A 17,297-nucleotide genomic window follows, 5' to 3' on the forward strand; every position below is an offset into this window, starting at 1 on the left:
TTGACAGCATTTAAACCTTTATACAGACTTGTCATTACCTACTGATAGATGAGCCCTTAGCACTGCTCAACTACTGAACAATTTTATATAGTTTCATGTCCGCTTGACTGAATGTCACTCAGGTCACATAGCAGCTGGAAAGTATTGGCTGACTGCAGCTTGCTAGAATGCTAGAGGAAGTAGCATTTTGTTTCTCTAACAAGGAACTAAGGTGAAACAGTTGGTAAGAATTTCCCAAAGATACAGATTTAGATAAGGCCAAGGTTATAAAATGGTTACTCCACATTTCTTGCCAAGAGTGGAAGAAAAAGCTCAACAACTGAAGTTTTGCCGGAGAACTTGGCATTTAAAAGGTAAAAAGATGGGTTTTACAGAAGAGTGAGAGACCTGAACTAATTGAAGGGAAGAGTATCCATCAACTTGCAGTAGCATTTCCTTCAGAAAATAGTGCTTCCTATCAACCCCAAATGACAAAAAGATTACAGATTTTCAGAAAATTCTCTTTTGCTCATATCTACAGCAATTTTATCAACACTGCCGCTATGAAAGGGTGTTATATCAAAAACTGTAGGAGCAAGAGCACTGAAGACAAAGCTGAAAATAAACCCATGGGTCACTGAGGTATCTGCAGAAAGGGAAAGCTTTAGACCAGATGATTTTACTGTTCTTACATCTATATTAAAGATATACGTGAGATTTCATACAGTTAGAGAAACTGCAAGGAACTTGTGTTCATTTCTGGGTCCAATTTCTTTTTCAAAGATTTTTTATTAGACATCATAATAAATTGGAAAAATTAAACTTTCAACTGGACAGTTTCCCTAGAAAGAACTTTAAGAATAAAAAATGCTGAGTATTTAGTAATCCTGTAATGGAAGAGCCGCAGAGAGAACAGTGGATCTCACGGAGGCAGCTAAACTTGTAACCCTAGTTTCTTGGCATCATGAAAATGAAAAGAAATTGAGCAGCAATCAAAGTAGAAGCGACATCAACCCAGCTGAACCAGGAGTTCATTAGGTATTACTGGGATTGTGGGTCTGTAGTACTCAGCCTGGAAGGTATTTCTGGAGGCTTCTGCAGCTAGGACTAATCCTGAGGTTTTTTTTTTTATTTTTTTTGGTTGTTTTTTTTTTTTTCTTTTTTCTTTTTTTTACTCCTTTGAGGAAGCATTAACACGGTTTAAAATAATAATAATAATGTTGTGAAGGAGTTTTTCTAAGACTGGGCCACTCTTATGGCTCTTTTCTGGTTTGAAAAGCCCGATATATATGATTCAACCAAAAACCAAGATATCCCGAGAGAAGCAGATAGAATGGGAATCCTTGGGGTCAGAGTAGGAAGACTCTGAAGATGTAAATTATTAATTTCCATTGGGTTCAGAAAGAGGACTTTTCTGCATGCATCACATATAGTAATCAGTATAGAAGATTTCTATGCTACACTATTTAGTTTACACAGAAGCTTTAACATGAGTTGCTGTTCCAAACAGGGCAGATGCAAAGGCCCCAAACATTGCCATGCAACTTGGGCTGGTAAGTGATACTAGCCCCAAAACAACAAAGTTTTTCCAGGGAGTTACATTGAGCTCATATTCCTACGGAATCAAAGGAGAAAAAATTGGAGTCTCAGCTGCAGAAATATGTCAATAAAGAAATAATAATAATAATAAAAGACACAAATTTAATTTCCCAGAAGAGCAAAGAAATGCATTTTTGTTGAAGCACCATCCAAACCTGTCTGGATGCTATCTACTGCTACAAAGTTACAAACTCAACATAAGCGCAGTTGTTACCAACAAGATATCCAGAGGATGTGATAGAAGGATAGTTACACCAGCATCATTCTGCAGGTAGTTTTCATGCAGATATGCTCACAGCCTAGGAGGAGGATGTAACCCACAATAATCTGAACATATTTCACTAATGCCATCTGAAATTTTATGGCTCTTTTAAAAGGGTGTAACACAGCTAAAATGAAATCCATGCAGTCTTCAGTGCAAGTTTAGAAACAAGAAAAATAAAGACCAATTTGCAAAGCTTTGTAAAAGTTCTCATTTGTAAAATGGAACTACCCCATTTTTTTGTGCATTATACCCTTTGCTCTGAATAAGAATGATGCTAGGAAAAAGAGAGAAAATACAGTGACTGATAATTTTCAAAGTGATGCTGTCTTTATTTAAAATCAGCATGAAGAAATGGCTTGCATAGCCTGTCAGTTACTGACATACTATTCCAAGCAACAAAAGCTTGCAACCATTCCTAGGATGGTTCATTGGACACTTAAGATATTTATCTCTCTTCCCATATCTAAGAATCCGCAGAATTTTCCCACTTTATAAAAAGCATACAAATACAATTGCAGAGATCTCTTTCACTAGTGACTATTCCCAGTGTCAAATCAGGGTCAAATCACAGACTTCAATAGTAGGGAATCTGGCTCTAAGTTCCAGCTGCACTGCTGAAAAGCCTCATCACACACTGGTGCTCAGGAAGAGCTGTGCTGGAAATAAATTAGAACTCCCTGAGTACCCACAGATCTGGTACTTAGAAGAATTCCAGTTGTTCTATGCATTTTAGGCATCCAGAATACTGAAGAGTAAAATCTTTGCAAAATTCACATTACTGTGGCAAATGCATAACTTCTGATAAGGTAGGGTATCTTGATTTCCTGTAGGTACTACTCAATTCAGTATTTCAATTTGCATTCAAAGAAACTTTTAAAATTGGCACAGAAATTCTCACCATTTAGGGAGATACTGTTAGTAACCATGAGGCATACTGTAGAACACTCATTTTGTTTCTGTGCTTTCCTTTTAACTTTCTTCCCAGTTCCTGTGTGACTAGGCTTTTTGGCTTAACATTTTGCCCCTTGCTACTTGGATACAATCTACATTTTTTAAAACATGTCATTGCCTGCTTCCCTTGTGACATTGTCATTGAAATGCATAAGATTAATTGCTATTAAAAGTACTAACAGCCTTCATATGCCCTGCCTTGTCATAGCATGGCTCTGAATAATGCATAAACACTTGATTTTGCACTAAACTTACTTAAAAGTCTTGATGTACTAAAACATCCACTGTGTTTAACCACTTGAATGTGATTGTATTTTTTGAAACTAATAAAAAACAGACAGTAGTTTACAAGTGTGTATTTGATATTCTTAGCTGACAAACTCTGCTACCCTTTCAGTGCTATGCAAGGAATAGTGCTTGCCCCAAGCCCCTAGTCTCCTATGAAGAAGGAAAAAACAACACTTCATTTAAGCATTACATTTTCTGGCTAGCATATAAAAAGCAGATTAGAGAACATCTGTATGTACCAGCACTATGTTGCAAGAGAGCAAGGCTCTTCACTGCTCTTAAAAAATAAAAAATAAAATAAATAAAAAACCTAGCTGCTTATTTCAGCCTGGGTGGTACACAGAGTATCTGAAAAATATCTGTGGAAGCATAACATTGAATTCCAAGGAGGCAACAGGAAGAAAAGTAAATAAAGATCTGTTAGCATAAAGGTATAACTCAAAAAGCCATCAGTTATAAATGGTCACAACACATGCATTTCCTAAATGAACGCCCTCTGCCAACAAACTTTTAATCTTTGTTAAACCTGTGCCACGCATTATCTATGGTGTTATCACTCCTTTTTCCCTGTCCAGTTAGGTGTTCTTAAACATTATAGCATGGAGTTACATTTTCTGTTCGGTCTTCAAGTTTATTCATGATTATACTCTGAAGATGTTCAGGAATGCAAGGAATTGGAAACCTCAATCAGGCCATTGAAGGCCCTTGTTAATTTTGGCAGCACAGATAAAATGGATATAGACTGTCATTTACAGACAATAGCTGTATTTTCACAAATCAGTACAGAATATAGTTCTGAGGGTAAGAATTTCTCAAACATGGTTTTGTATCTATTGAGTTTTTTATATAACACTAATTTTATTTTTAGTAGAAAAATAATACTGCTGTTCAGCTTTAGGTGGAAGGGTCACCACTGTTGATTTTAATACTTTATAAGGAGTCATTTGTAAATGGATTTTGATTAAGCCTACCTGCCTGAAGTTTAAAACAAGTTTGTTCCCCATCAACAATACTGAGAAAAAAAAGCGAATGTAAAATACAGATATAACAACAGTCATTCTGTGATCGGTTTATTTTCCTATTAAAAAAAAAAAAACAGCTTTTCAACAGCATCATCGCTAGTATTTATAGATACCAAATTTAATGTGAAAAGTCATGCTGATCGTTGGTGTTTGTAATATTTATTGAAGCATGAAGAAAACTCATGTAATCAAGATCAACCATTTTTATCCAATTAGGTGGTATTTTGTTTTGGTTTTTTTTGTTTGTTTGTTTTTCCTTGTGTACCTTGGATTCACATTGCTACAAGACTTAATAGCAAGTCTTTTAATACTACACTGTATTATTTTCTAACATCTAATAACTAATACATAATACATAATCACTGTCCATTAGTGCCTCTGGAGATCATTCAGTACACAGCATGATTTTTTTGTGCTAGAGCCCAATGTTCATACAATTTCTAGTTTGCTTTTGCATGTTGACAATAGCATATGACAGTTACTCTGCACTGTAAGATGTCCTAAAATCCCAATTAAAATTTTTAAGTGGCGCACAAGTAAAAATTCTCTCTAAGTTAAATTTCAATATTAGTCAGCAGTAGAGGGGTGAGAAAGGAATAGCAGTGTCAACCAGTGACAACTTTTTCCTACAAAGCAGTCACTCACATATAGAATACCCCTGGGAGACTAATTTAAGATGTGCTTATAACCAGTCTATTTTGTCCCAGCATAAAAACCACCACTTGTTTTCAAATACTGTCATAATGACAGAATTATAGAATGGGTTACAAATATGTGCATCTTACTCCTGGAATGAGTTTATTTTTGAAGCTGTGTGAATCTTAGAAACTGCTCAGATGTGAAAATGCATTTGCATGCACAGCTTTGACCTCTACTCTTGTTCTTTGTCCATTAATGCGTCTCAGCTGGTTTGTCTTTTAACATTCCAAAACTTGCAGTAGTTGTCAAAACTCAACTTTTCACAAAGAAAACATGCTTCTTTTCCTTTCTACTCCCACATCCAATTCTGCACAAAATTGATTTAAACGTATACTGCTTCAAAAGGTCAGATGGTAATCTGACTAAAATTTAAATGTTGGGTCACTGCCCTATAAAGAATATATTTTTATAAATTTTACATAAGTATCCCATTTCTTTCACTGCAAAAACCACAGTTCCTAACCACTGTAACTTGGCCAGTTAGTCAATAGAATAATTGTTTTAAATGGGTAGAAATAAGTTGTTGGATTACTTTTGTCTCTAAAGGACATTCATTAGAACAGTAGTTTCAGTATTTGGCATCATTTTTATAACTTGTTAAATCATTCAGTCCACAAATAGGTCACTTCAAGAAAGAAACAAAAGTATGTTTTCTATTCATTCCCAAACAGCATCTAATGTCATATAATCAGTGCGGAACAGAGTAGAATCACATATTTCAAATACTTATTAACTTTGAAAACTACAGGCGTAGATATGACCCTCATTGTCTGACATGAAGTGTCAAAGAGAAAAGATTGGTATTCACATCTTTGAAGATTCACAGTGTTGTGAGGGAGAAGGAAGAGGCATATTCTGGGCAGCCCAGGATTTCAATAAGTAAATAAAGTTTGTGTATTAAGATCAAGCAGCAGTGTGGAAGTAGAGAAGACACAGATAGTATGTTTATTCTGTCAAGAAAAAATCTATACACAAACATACACGGAACTTTGTTTATCCTAACATGTCCTGAACCCAAAACCAGATCTCATTTTTTTTTCTTCTGAAATGCAATAGTTTAACACATACCAAATAGGTATACTTATCCATTTGCCTGTGATGTAGGATGTTAAATTTCCGCATAACAACAGAAGAAATGAGAAACTTTCAAAGTACTTTCTCCCTTGCTTCTAACTGGCATTATCTGTCCAGTTCATAATATCAAAAAAAAAAAATATATATATATATATATATATATATCAAACTCTCAAATTCAGTTACTCTTCACCTTTGTAGCTGTCCCCACAACAATTCATCATCCAGAAGCATCATTAGCATCAGACATGGTACACTGACATAAGACACTGTTTATTGCATTGGACCAGAAAAGATTTTAATTAAACCACTGAAGTACACTAACACATCTAATGACATTACAGAAAGTCAGCAGGGATGCAACGTGTAGGGGAGTGTTATATTTACAAGCTGCCTTTCAGACTTCCACACTAGGAAAAAATAAAGGTGACACTTGCATCAAAGTCCTTAACCCCTTTGTAGCCAAGTACTTCAAGAAAGTTTCCATAGCTCAGTGGTAAGCATGGGTTAATACTGCATTATTCATCTTTAGCTTTGCCCTTTCAAGAGATGGCCATAGCAGGCTCCAACAGATGACAGTCATAACTCACTAAAAAGCACTCAGCACATTATCACAGATCAGGAAAGGGGTTGCTGCTCCACAATAGACATGTCTTCCAACAAGCACACTCCCCTTAGAAGTCCATATCTACATTTCCCATGCTGTCATCCAATACAGAGAAGATTCACACTTTGACTGAAGACACCTATACACATCTTTTTCCAGTGGCAGAAATAGCTTTTTCAGTTTGAACTAGTACCACACAAAGCAAGAAGTATTGCCAGCTGGTCTGCTCAAAATTGCAGGCTGAGTAATTTTAGCAGCCTAGGCCTGGTATGTAAATCTTGCATACTATCAGTGGATCCTCTTATGAAAATTACAGTGTAATACTGCTGTTCACCTACATTATCACAACTGTATATGGTGTTCCTTCTCAAACTTGCAATGAGGTTCCACAACCTTAAAGTCTATCTTTTTACAAAGTTTTTCTACCTACTGCTGATACACAGCAGTCATGATCTTGCTAATGGACACAGTAATTATGCTCTATTTGTAAAGCTACTTACAGTGACTGAGGCAACAAGACTGGAGAAAGTGAGCTGTTATTTTTCAAGATACCTATACAACATTTTTATGAGTGTATGAATTGAAGACTATTTATACCACATATCTATGATCACTGTGATTATTAAAATGAAGCTAAACAGTGGAACTGAAACACTACATTCAGAATGTAAGATACCATCAAAGGAGATACAACAAATCTATCCTACTACCTAGGGATGCATGCTCAAAGCTAAAAAGCCCCCTAGATTTGCAAGTGAACACGTGAAATTGTTAGCTCAATTCAAAGAAGAGGGCACAAGCTAAGGGAATATTTTCAGCTGCCAGATACATACAAAGTCACTGTTCAGTTTCCAATTGAGAAAGAGCATTTATTTTTAACATTAAGATTAGCTACTTCTGGTTCTCTTGATCAAACTTACTGTGCTTACAACTATGCATATGGTCTTTCTTGATCTTTCAAGGCTATTCTCATGCAAATGTTTTGCTTTCATGCTTGCTGTTGCAGTTTTAAGATTGCTGACTGCCTCTACTGCATTTACTCTGAGTGGTGAGATGAGTCCCACGTTTTCTGTAGAGTCTTTTCAGGCTCAGTTATTTCCCAGCACTTCTTGCAATAATTATTACTTGTGTCCAGATGTAGGAAAGCAGAAGGAAGCTGCTCTTGCAGACAATGTCAGCTGGGAGCACTTCTGCTCAGTTCCCAGGCCCTTGGCCAGGAGGGGCAAATTGAAGGCTCAAAGCTCCCCCCACTTTCTGGATTCTCCAGGATTGATTCTATTGCCTCTAACTGGCCAAGAGAGCTGTGCAGTCTCCACAATCAGTTATTTGTCCCGTACAGCAGCCTTTAAGTAGGATTATGACTTAACTTTCCCTAGTAACTAGGGTCCTTGCCAATCTCACTTATCAGTGACCTGAGAATTGATTTCTGCTGTGCTATTTCCTGTTGTCATTTTCAGTCTCCCTCATGAGAGCATGATGGAAGCTCTTAATCCCAGAGAGAGATCTCGTTTCATAGTGCAGTGCACAGAGCACTTTCCACTGAGCTTCTGCAATCTTTTCAGAATAGCACATTTCCTTTTTTTAAGATGAATATTGAGATGCTGAAAAGTGTCACCACCACACCCAGTTCAGCTCATCTTCCTTCATTTCCTCAGTAAGCAAAATTAGATTAATTGAAGCAACAGCTTTGCAATTGGTTACAGAGCAATGCTTCCTGTTCCACCTTTCCTATGTTTCCCCACACCCAAGAGGACAACTTTTCCTGTAGGATTAGTTTTCAGCCGCATTACTTCCCCAATTCAGTTTATCACACAACTGCTGGTGACAGCATGGGGGAAATAGAGGAAGCAGCGTCCAGAACTTCTCCAAGAGGTTCATGGTGACTGAGAACACAGCTTCAGTGCCTGATTTCAAAGAAACCAAGATAGCTGAAGGTACTGTGCCAGTAGTCACAGTACTGGTCTTCCCAATGACAGTTTCTTATTTCCCTTCTCACCTCTTTCCAGCCAGATGCTTTCAGGCCAACTCCTTTGTTCAACTTGCAGCTGACTAAAGACCCAAAGTGGTCAGAAAAACACCAGAGCCAGCACAGGGTGGAAGATGTACCACTGAGCCAGAAGTTGAGACAGAAGGAAAGAAGCAGGACTGGGCCTTCTGGTAGCCACAATCAATGGGATGTACTGCTGTCTCTTGTGGCTTCCCCTCCCAGCAGCAGCTTGTTGATGTCAGGAATGAAGCATCAAAAGGACTGCATATCAGACTTGTTTTGGGATATGAAACAATTAAGAGACTTGTGCAGGTTATCTAGGGGAGAGTGACTGCTGGAGATGAGGAGTCTCCTGGAAAAACTGCCATCGTCTCAGCTGCAGACTGGCAGACCAGTAATGGGAGAAGAGCTTGCTAACTTCGGTAAATACCAGGTAGAAAAGCAGATCATTTAAACAGGAAAAGATGGGCTAAAAAAAAATAACACAAGGCAGGCCAGATTTCACAACAGTGCAAATGGGCAACATGTAACACAAGTCATATTTATATGCAGATATTGGAAAGGAGCTCAGCAGCCACAGGCAGCAACTGGCCTCATATGTTGCCTGATCTTGATGAAGGGAAGATTATTAAGAGAAGTTAACAGCTCCCTACAAGATGCCATTTTTTTTCCTACATTCTTAATCATTGATGAAATTGAGTCCTGCAAAACAGTTTATTTTAATTGATATAGTATCTTCAGAGTTAAATGATTTTGCTAGAAGTCTGGCTCATCTGAATTCTCTGAATATAAGTATATAAAAATCAGATTTCCTAATCTTACAGTCCACATTAGCACCAGACTCTGCAGGCTTTTTCTGAGCCTGAAATTCTTGAAGTGATAGCAGTATTCTCCATTTGTGGGATTTCGTTTCTCTTTTCAAACACTAAAACCTCACTTAATTTTCTTAACCATTTAGCAGTGCATGACTGTAAAAATATGAGAAATCCACACATCGCAGGCAGTCTCATTTTATTGCAACCTCTTCCACATGCAGACTTGAAAGGTCAGAAGCACATCAGCACTGTTAAGCGCCTGTACAGGATTAGCTATTGGGATAGATAAGCACATCACTCAGCTCTGGCTGGCATGACTTAACTAACCTTGTCCTTACTGAGCAGCTCTCTTACTAACAGGACTGCTGATCATCAAAGCATATCTAGAAACATGGGAAAGACAAGTTGCGCTGCCTGGCATCTCACAGCTACAAGTCCTTTTTTTATGAAAGTGGGACAAAGCCAAAAGCATTACCAGGGTGGCATTGCACAGTCTACGAAGAGGGACAAAAGAATAATAATGGAATAACTTACATTAGAAGGGACCTCCTCACACCTCCAGAGCACAACTGGTACTCTATCCCCCAAGCACTTTGGTGGTGCTCCACAGGGCTCATTCCATTATATCAACATCTGTTTTGTACTAGGGACCCTGCAGTTGCACGAGTGGTTTTGCAGCAGAGGCATAGGATTTGAGGCTTATGAGGGCAGCCTGGTCTAGTATTAAATGTGGAGGTTGGTGGCCACTGCAGGGTCCCTTCCAACCCTGGCTATTCTGTGATCATCTCTGCTTTATGTTCAAGCAGTAGGCTCACCTCTCCTAAATCACAGCAGCTGTTTCTTACACCACATCTGTGACTTCAGTTTCATTGCAGAATATCAACATTAGTTGTCAACAAACATGATTCATTTTGTTTTGAAAGTAAAAGAGGCGAAATGATGTAGGCAGCCTGTCATGATTCACTTGAAACTGCACAGATCTGTTTCATTGGAATTATGCTGTTATGTATATACACATACACTCTCACCCCCACCTCTACACTCCCACCCACCCCTCAGATACTTACGAAAATTATGGATTGAAAATAACATAAAATACAGATTTAAAGCAAAAAACACTGAACAGTTCTTGCCGTAAGCTGTCAACCCTGGAAAAATAAATTATTTTTCACTTATTTCCGCCCTCTTCTAAATATGCTTCCACTGAAAAACGTTTCCTTTCCTTCAGATTTGTGCTTGACTTCACTGAGCATACTCCTGATATCTTGTTTTAGACAGACTTGAATAGAAAATGCTCAATTTAAATTGTATCCCTTAGTCCTAGAGATGGCATCTGAAGCACAGATTTAAAGTATTTAATATTTCATTTTTGCATCATTTTGTTCTTTTTTTTTTTTTAATGTTTATTAGTCCTTTATCTGTTGTACATACAATAGCAAAGGAGGCAAAAATAAATTAAAGCTCCATTGGGATGGGGACCATACAGAGTTTTAGCAAGAAATGTACAAAATACAAATGCTGTTTGAGTAATATGTATGACAAATAAGGTTATCAGCTATGGTTCAGAAAAAAAAAAAATCACTTAAGCACATACTTCAGCATATGAACATTTTTATCTTCAGTAGGAATGACAGAAGCAAGTGCCCACCTGCTCTCTTGATTCAGACCCCTTGCATCTTGCCTGAACTCATGTGAGACCTGACACTTCACCATGACATCCTGATTCTCCTCCCAGAAAAGCCTATGCCTCTAACACCACAACTCTGAGGACTGACTTCTGTTCATAAGTAGTCTAAAATTGGGAACTGCCAAACAGTGTCCATCAGTGACCCTGCTAAGGTTCTTTAACTCTCCTCCTCAGCTTTTTGGATGGGAATATTAATCCTAACATCCCTTCCAACCCTCTTCTCTTAATGAAACCATTTACCAGGATGACAACACTTCTCTTTTAGTAATATTTCACTTAAAACAACAAGACAACAGGTATCACCTATAAGTAGACCAAAGAAGTGCCTACTGAAATTGCAGTTCCTTACAAAAGTCTCAACTTGTTAGGATGCTACACAAACTGGTGTGTTTATAAAGTCACTTTGCTCACAAAGTGCTTCTGCTACCACTAGATGTCAGCTTTACATACTTTAAAATGGACAAATACATTTGGAATAGTAATTCTACAATTGTCTTCTATTGTCACAGTAGAAACATTTCATTACACAGCATTCTCTTTGGATGGAGCTTTAATTTTCAGGATTCCACCTCTTATGTGCTACCCTCCCCTTCTGCTCTTTTCCCTGTGTTTCATGGTTTAATTTAAGGAGTATATATATATATACACGTTTACATTATACATTTGTCCCATGATTTACTCAGTTTGAAGAACCCTGACAGATTCTGCCAGAACTCTCTGGTAGAATTCTATAGCTTTAGATTGTGTTTCTAGAGGACAGGACTGAGATCTTATGCTATAAAACGTCTCTACTAAGAAAAGCTGCATCTCCTCTGGTCACTTACAGATCATCTTTTATGCCAGTTAATAAGGGATATCATTAGCATTCCTTATTGCAGTTCTATGGCTGTTCAGATTTTTACTTTCGTTGACTGCCTGAATGTGGATCACTTACATTTATACTCCAAATTTGAGCAGCTACAATTTCTCACTTCTGAGAGACAATGACCAAATCCCTCCTAATCCTGGCTTCTGTCAGGTCTTCATTATACCAAATGGTAGTATAAACAAGCTTTGACATAAAGAAGTTCTTCATATTGAACATAGAGCCTTTATAAAATACTGTGCTTTTATTTTACTGTAACAGCATGAAATTGAATTACAGCAAATAAATCTGGGCCTGTATTCTTCCCACCCCAAAAATGAAGAAAATTAGAAGGAATTCACATTTATTACAGTATATCATATTCAAATATGATATACACACAGTGAAGCCACCTCATTTTATGCCAAGGTTCTCTGGAAGGATCAATGCCCAGAACTAGTAATGTTACAGAATGTAACTCAGCCCTTCTGGAATTTAATGACAAGTCTGGCACCTTCCATACAGCTTTATTGCACAGATATTGGCAGCTCATTTGTCCACATGGATGGGGATTTTTTTGTTCGTTTCACAAAGCCAATAGAATCCCCTTCATCCTAGTTCATATAAGAAATGACCTTTTCGGAGTCCTACTAACCTACAGGGTTTTCCTGGATTGTTTAAGGCATTATTTGCAAATGCATCCATATTCATCTTACACGGGCACATATCTACAAGGAGGGGCTGAGAAGTAAGGAAGGGAAAAGAAATGCACATCAGTGAAGTTCAAAAATATAGTGGAAACGAATGTATCACACAGACAACTCCATCAACAACCTTCCAAAAGCCTTTTTGAAGCAATGCCTCTATTTAAAATACCCCTTGCACGGTCTCATTTAAGAACTGTGAAAGCACGGAAAAAAAATATATATATCACCAAGGAAATAGTCAAATCTACATCAAGTTCTACGACCCAACAGCCACTTTCGTGCTTTACAGAAGCCTTCCTCAGAGAGCAGAAGGTTTTTCTACTTCCAACAACTAGAGGGAGCACGCGCTCCTTAGGTTGTGCGCTGCTTGGGCAGGCAAGGCTCCCAAGTGATGTTCGGTTTTATTATGCACAAGTCTACTTAAAATTTTCCAAACAAAAAAAAAAAACATTGAACCTTCTTACAGCTCCGCAGCTCTGGATCGCGCAGAAGTTTTCATTCTCTTCTTTGACTCAAAGCTTCTGTTTGCTGCGCACCCACACTGGCAAATAGTTGCAGCAGGCTTACATCCAAGACATGCCTCTGCAAGTAGACGAGAGGCACACCTGAAACATCCGCATCACGGCAGCATTTCTCCTCTTCCACGATATTATCTAGTGAACAAAGCTGGTTGGCTTGATTTGCAAGCTAAGAGTTTTGGTTACTCCTATCTACTGAGATAACTAAGTGACCTGCTATGCAAGTTGATGTCAGATGAAAGAGAGCCAACAGAAAATGGGAAATCAGTACTTCATTTGAAAAGAACTACTTTTATATGCTTTCTAAATTGCTCTCTAACATGAATTTAAAAAGAAAACACAATGAGGAACTAAAGGAGTTACGTACCACAAAAAGCTGGGCAGAAAAAAACCAGATGAGGTTTAACAAAAGCAAGTGTAGAGTCTTGCATCTGGGGAGGAATAATTCCATGCACCAGTACAGGTTGGGGGATGACCTGCTGGAGGGGAGCTCAGCGGAAAGGGACCTGGGTGTCCTGGTGGATGACAGGTTGGCCATGAGCCAGCAGTGTGCCCTTGTGGCCAAAAAGGCCAATGGCATTCTGGGGTGCATTAAAAAGAGCGTGTCCAGCAGGTCGAAGGAGGTGATCCTCCCCCTCTACTCTGCCCTGGTAAGACCTCATCTGGAGTACTGTGTCCAGTTCTGGGCACCCCAGTACAAAAAAAGACAGGGATCTCTTGGAAAGAGACCAGCAGAGGGCCACAAAGATGGTGAAGGGCCTGGAGCATCTCTCCTATGAGGAAAGGCTGAGTGAACTGGGTCTGTTCAGCCTTGAGAAAAGGAGACTGAGAGGGGACCTGATCCAGGTCTATAAGTATCTAGGGTGTGGGGGGCAGAATGGCGAGGCCAGACTGTTTTCAGTGGTGAGTGGAGACAGGACAAGGGGAAACGGCTGGAAACTGCAGCAGAGGAAGTTCCTCACGAATGTGCACAAGAACTTCTTTACAGTGAGGTGACGGAGCACTGGAACAGGCTGCCCAGGGGGGTGGTGGAGTCTCCTTCTCTGGAGATGTTCAAGACCTGCCTGGATGCCGACCTGTGCAACCTGGTGTAGGGAACCTGCTTTGGCAGGGGGTTGGACTCGATGATCTCTGGAGGTCCCTTCCAACCCCTACAATTCTGTGATTCTGTGAAATCAAGTCCCTCCAGGAAAGAAACTACTTCAACTCCTTCTGTATCATATATATCCATTTGCAGCATATTTCATCCATATTAATATTTATCACTAGCAATGCATATTATAAGCAACTACAACAGGAGCAGTGAACAGTTAAAACCTGGTAGTATTAGTCATCTCCTACAGGCTATCATGTAATTTCCATGAATATTGATTACACAAGATATTTTTGTAATAAGGTCAGAATTTTGTTGGGAAAAAAAGTAAATTTTCTGAAATAAATAAATAGATGATCCTACTAAATAAGAAAAGACAGCTTTCAGTTAGGCCCAGAGATGCCAATTTCCTCAGACTTGAGAGGAATTAGTAGTTTAATCCTCTTACTATAGCATGTCTTTAGTGGGGAGAAGAGGAAAGAACCAAACTAAAACCTTCTGTAGAAAATACCACTGTAAGAAAGTTCAGGTCTACAGTTTCATCAGCCAACATGCTCAACTGATATTTAAACATTCTTCATCTGGCCGCGAAGATAACCTGTGCCTATGCAGGAAGCAATACCTACAGCAGAACACCACCTAAAAATTCTCTGGATTTTAAAGAATAACAGCTTGGAAGAATAGCAAGCAAAAGTGCTGAAATCGCCAAGCACTAATGGTGTATGTATATATAATTTTTTTTTTTTTTCCCCCTCAAAGAAAAGAACAAAAATTCAGTCTCTACCATAAAAAGGATAGTTTCCTCCTCTTATTTACAAGATGAAATAATAGGTGTGGAAACGGCCTTACAATTGCTGGTCATTGATCTGTGGAGGCAATTTTGTGACTCATTATCAGCTGATGAAGTCTGAATGAGCCCAGATGGGCCTGTATGACAATCAGTCTGCTTGATATAGCTTGACATTTCCTCAGGAATTCGGTGATTTCTAGACCTGCTAGATCATCTGCTAATTATCATATATTCTTCATGTAGATATGCAGCTGCTTTTTGTTATGTTATAATTACAGGCTAAGTATTAAAAGCAAGAGGTTCTCTAGAGTCTGAAATGCTGTATTTTTCACAACAAATATATTAAAGAACTTTTTTTCCCCATTCGAGAGTTTCTTGAATTCAAGTAAAGGCTGAGAAGATGCATTTTTATTAAAATCCTGCATGCTTCCCACTTCATATGCCCTGTGCAAACTCATCTATCATGCTGATGAGAAGATGAGAGAACAGGAATAAGAGTTCAGAATGGAATTGATAATTCAGGATTATTCAGAAAAAAAGAGAGAGCTGGATTAACAAAGTACCATGAATTCAGGATCACTGAAGTTGATCAGTTTTCAGGGCCTCCCATTCTCTCTAGCTGTGCGTAGGAAGTTCCAGGAAACAAAATAAAATATAATCTCCATTTCCTCTTTCTGTCACAAAAAGAGAAGGAGGTTTACAATTCCACATACTAAATGGTCATATTTTCCATTGAAACCTATGTTGAAAAAGAGAGTATGTGAGTGCTAGCACAAGATTTCTAGACTGAAATCACACAATAGCATGTTTGGTCTAAGCGCAATCCTGAAAATTTACTACGAACTTCACAGCAAATGAAAACCCACAGAATATCAACAGCATAAAATAGCTTTAATTAATCTAGCTTTGAGGTATAACATAAGAATTTCAGCAGCAAGGTCTGCACTAGCCAGAAGTACTTCCTCTGCCTTAAAGATGTGAAGACAGGGGGTGTTCGGAGCTGCAGACTACTGAAATGCTTTAGCTGATCTGCTTCCAGCAACAGAGTTTATTTGCTCAGCACTAGAACGGCTGTTGACTCAGCACTTTGTTTGGCAAGGTGACACACTAAAACTGCTCTCATTTTTCATCCCTATTTACTGTTGGTTTTTTTGTTTGGTTGGTTGGTTGTTGGTTTTTTTTTGTTTGTTTTTTTTTGTTCTGTTTTTGGGTGGGGCTTTTTGTTTTTTGTTGTTGTTGTTGTTGTTGAGGAGTCATGCAGAAATCCAGCACAAGAACAGAGCAAATGGAGGCTGCATAGTCTCCAAGCTCTGCTGAAGCCACTTTCCACTCAACCACTGCTACACTGATCTGCTGATTTCATTAACAGCCTCCAAAGAAACTGTGGTGGAGTTGGAAGGAGTCCACAGTGGCCTGCTTATCACTTTCTGCATGATTCATTAACCAGCATTATTTGGCCTGCCACATACACAGTTAAATTCCAGTTTAACTATATACTGTGTGCTACCTCTTTCCAGAAATGTTAGAGCAGGTAAGTAATAAATCGTTAAGCATTAACCAAGATGAGACAAACATGTAGCTACAGAACAGAAAACTCTTTTTTTTTTTTAATGTCTTTGCTTATTTCTCTTTTTAAAACATTATGCAGTTCACTTAATGGAATAGCCTCAAATGAATTTAACTTTAAAACACAAAAACTTTTCTCTCTTTTCAGAATTTATCAGACTATGAGCTGAGCCGATTCAAAATCATGCATCAGCCGTAAGTTCCCCATTCTTTTCTGCTTCCCCTATTAAGTGACTAATGCTCTGTTGCCCTTTGATAGTTTCTCTTCTAATAAATAGGGGAAAATTAGAATAGAAACTTAGTCTTCATGTGAAGGCCTTTAATTGATTGAAGTGGAATTTGCTTGGTACAAAGTTCCTGGAAAGTTTACAAGAACTGTGGCTCAGATCAGCTGACAAAGTGTCTTCTGCACCAGCTGCAGGGTGATAGCCATCCTCAAAACAGTTCAGAGATAACATTAAGATTAGGAAAGAAGTACAAGTTCAACCTTTCCTTGAATACATAAGCTCTTCTCTTGCACAGTGCATGGAGTAAATATTTCATCTGCTGCTTAGATACCAATTGAAGTGATCAGATTGTCAATTCAGAGTACTGAAGATTGAAGCTTTCTAAAGGTAAAAATCTGCCCAGCAAAATGAATGATGTATAACAGGAGGGCATTGTGTATTGCCACATATTACAAAACAGAAGCAAAGCAATAGCCGCTTACCCAACTACCTTTGTGCACCAGGGTTAAAGTTGAGAAAAATCAGGGTCTGATTCCAAAACACTGAAGTCTCTGCTGTTCATTCAGGATAGCTTCTCTA

At 38.4% G+C, this 17,297-nt stretch overlaps 1 protein-coding gene and 1 long non-coding RNA gene across 4 annotated transcripts in view; one reads left to right on the top strand and one right to left on the bottom strand.

The window, feature by feature from the left end:
* Positions 1–17,297, bottom strand: part of LOC128077449 (uncharacterized) — a 49,493-nt gene that overhangs the window by 24,127 nt on the left and 8,069 nt on the right. The gene's annotated exons all lie outside the window — the stretch shown is intronic.
* BLNK (B cell linker) overlaps positions 1–17,297 on the top strand; it is a 93,101-nt gene that overhangs the window by 12,595 nt on the left and 63,209 nt on the right. For 2 of the 3 annotated variants that reach the window (XM_052676606.1, XM_052676607.1), the window contains exon 3: positions 16,640–16,686. In XM_052676606.1, coding sequence (XP_052532566.1) covers positions 16,640–16,686 — 47 coding nt within the window. Of the gene's footprint in view, positions 1–16,429; positions 16,457–16,639; positions 16,687–17,297 lie in introns of those variants that run through there. The other variant, XM_052676608.1, reaches the window with a different exon arrangement.

The sequence above is a fragment of the Tympanuchus pallidicinctus genome, unplaced genomic scaffold, assembly GCF_026119805.1.
Source record: "Tympanuchus pallidicinctus isolate F22 unplaced genomic scaffold, pur_lepc_1.0 scaffold16, whole genome shotgun sequence".
In the NCBI taxonomy this organism is placed as follows: domain Eukaryota; kingdom Metazoa; phylum Chordata; class Aves; order Galliformes; family Phasianidae; genus Tympanuchus; species Tympanuchus pallidicinctus.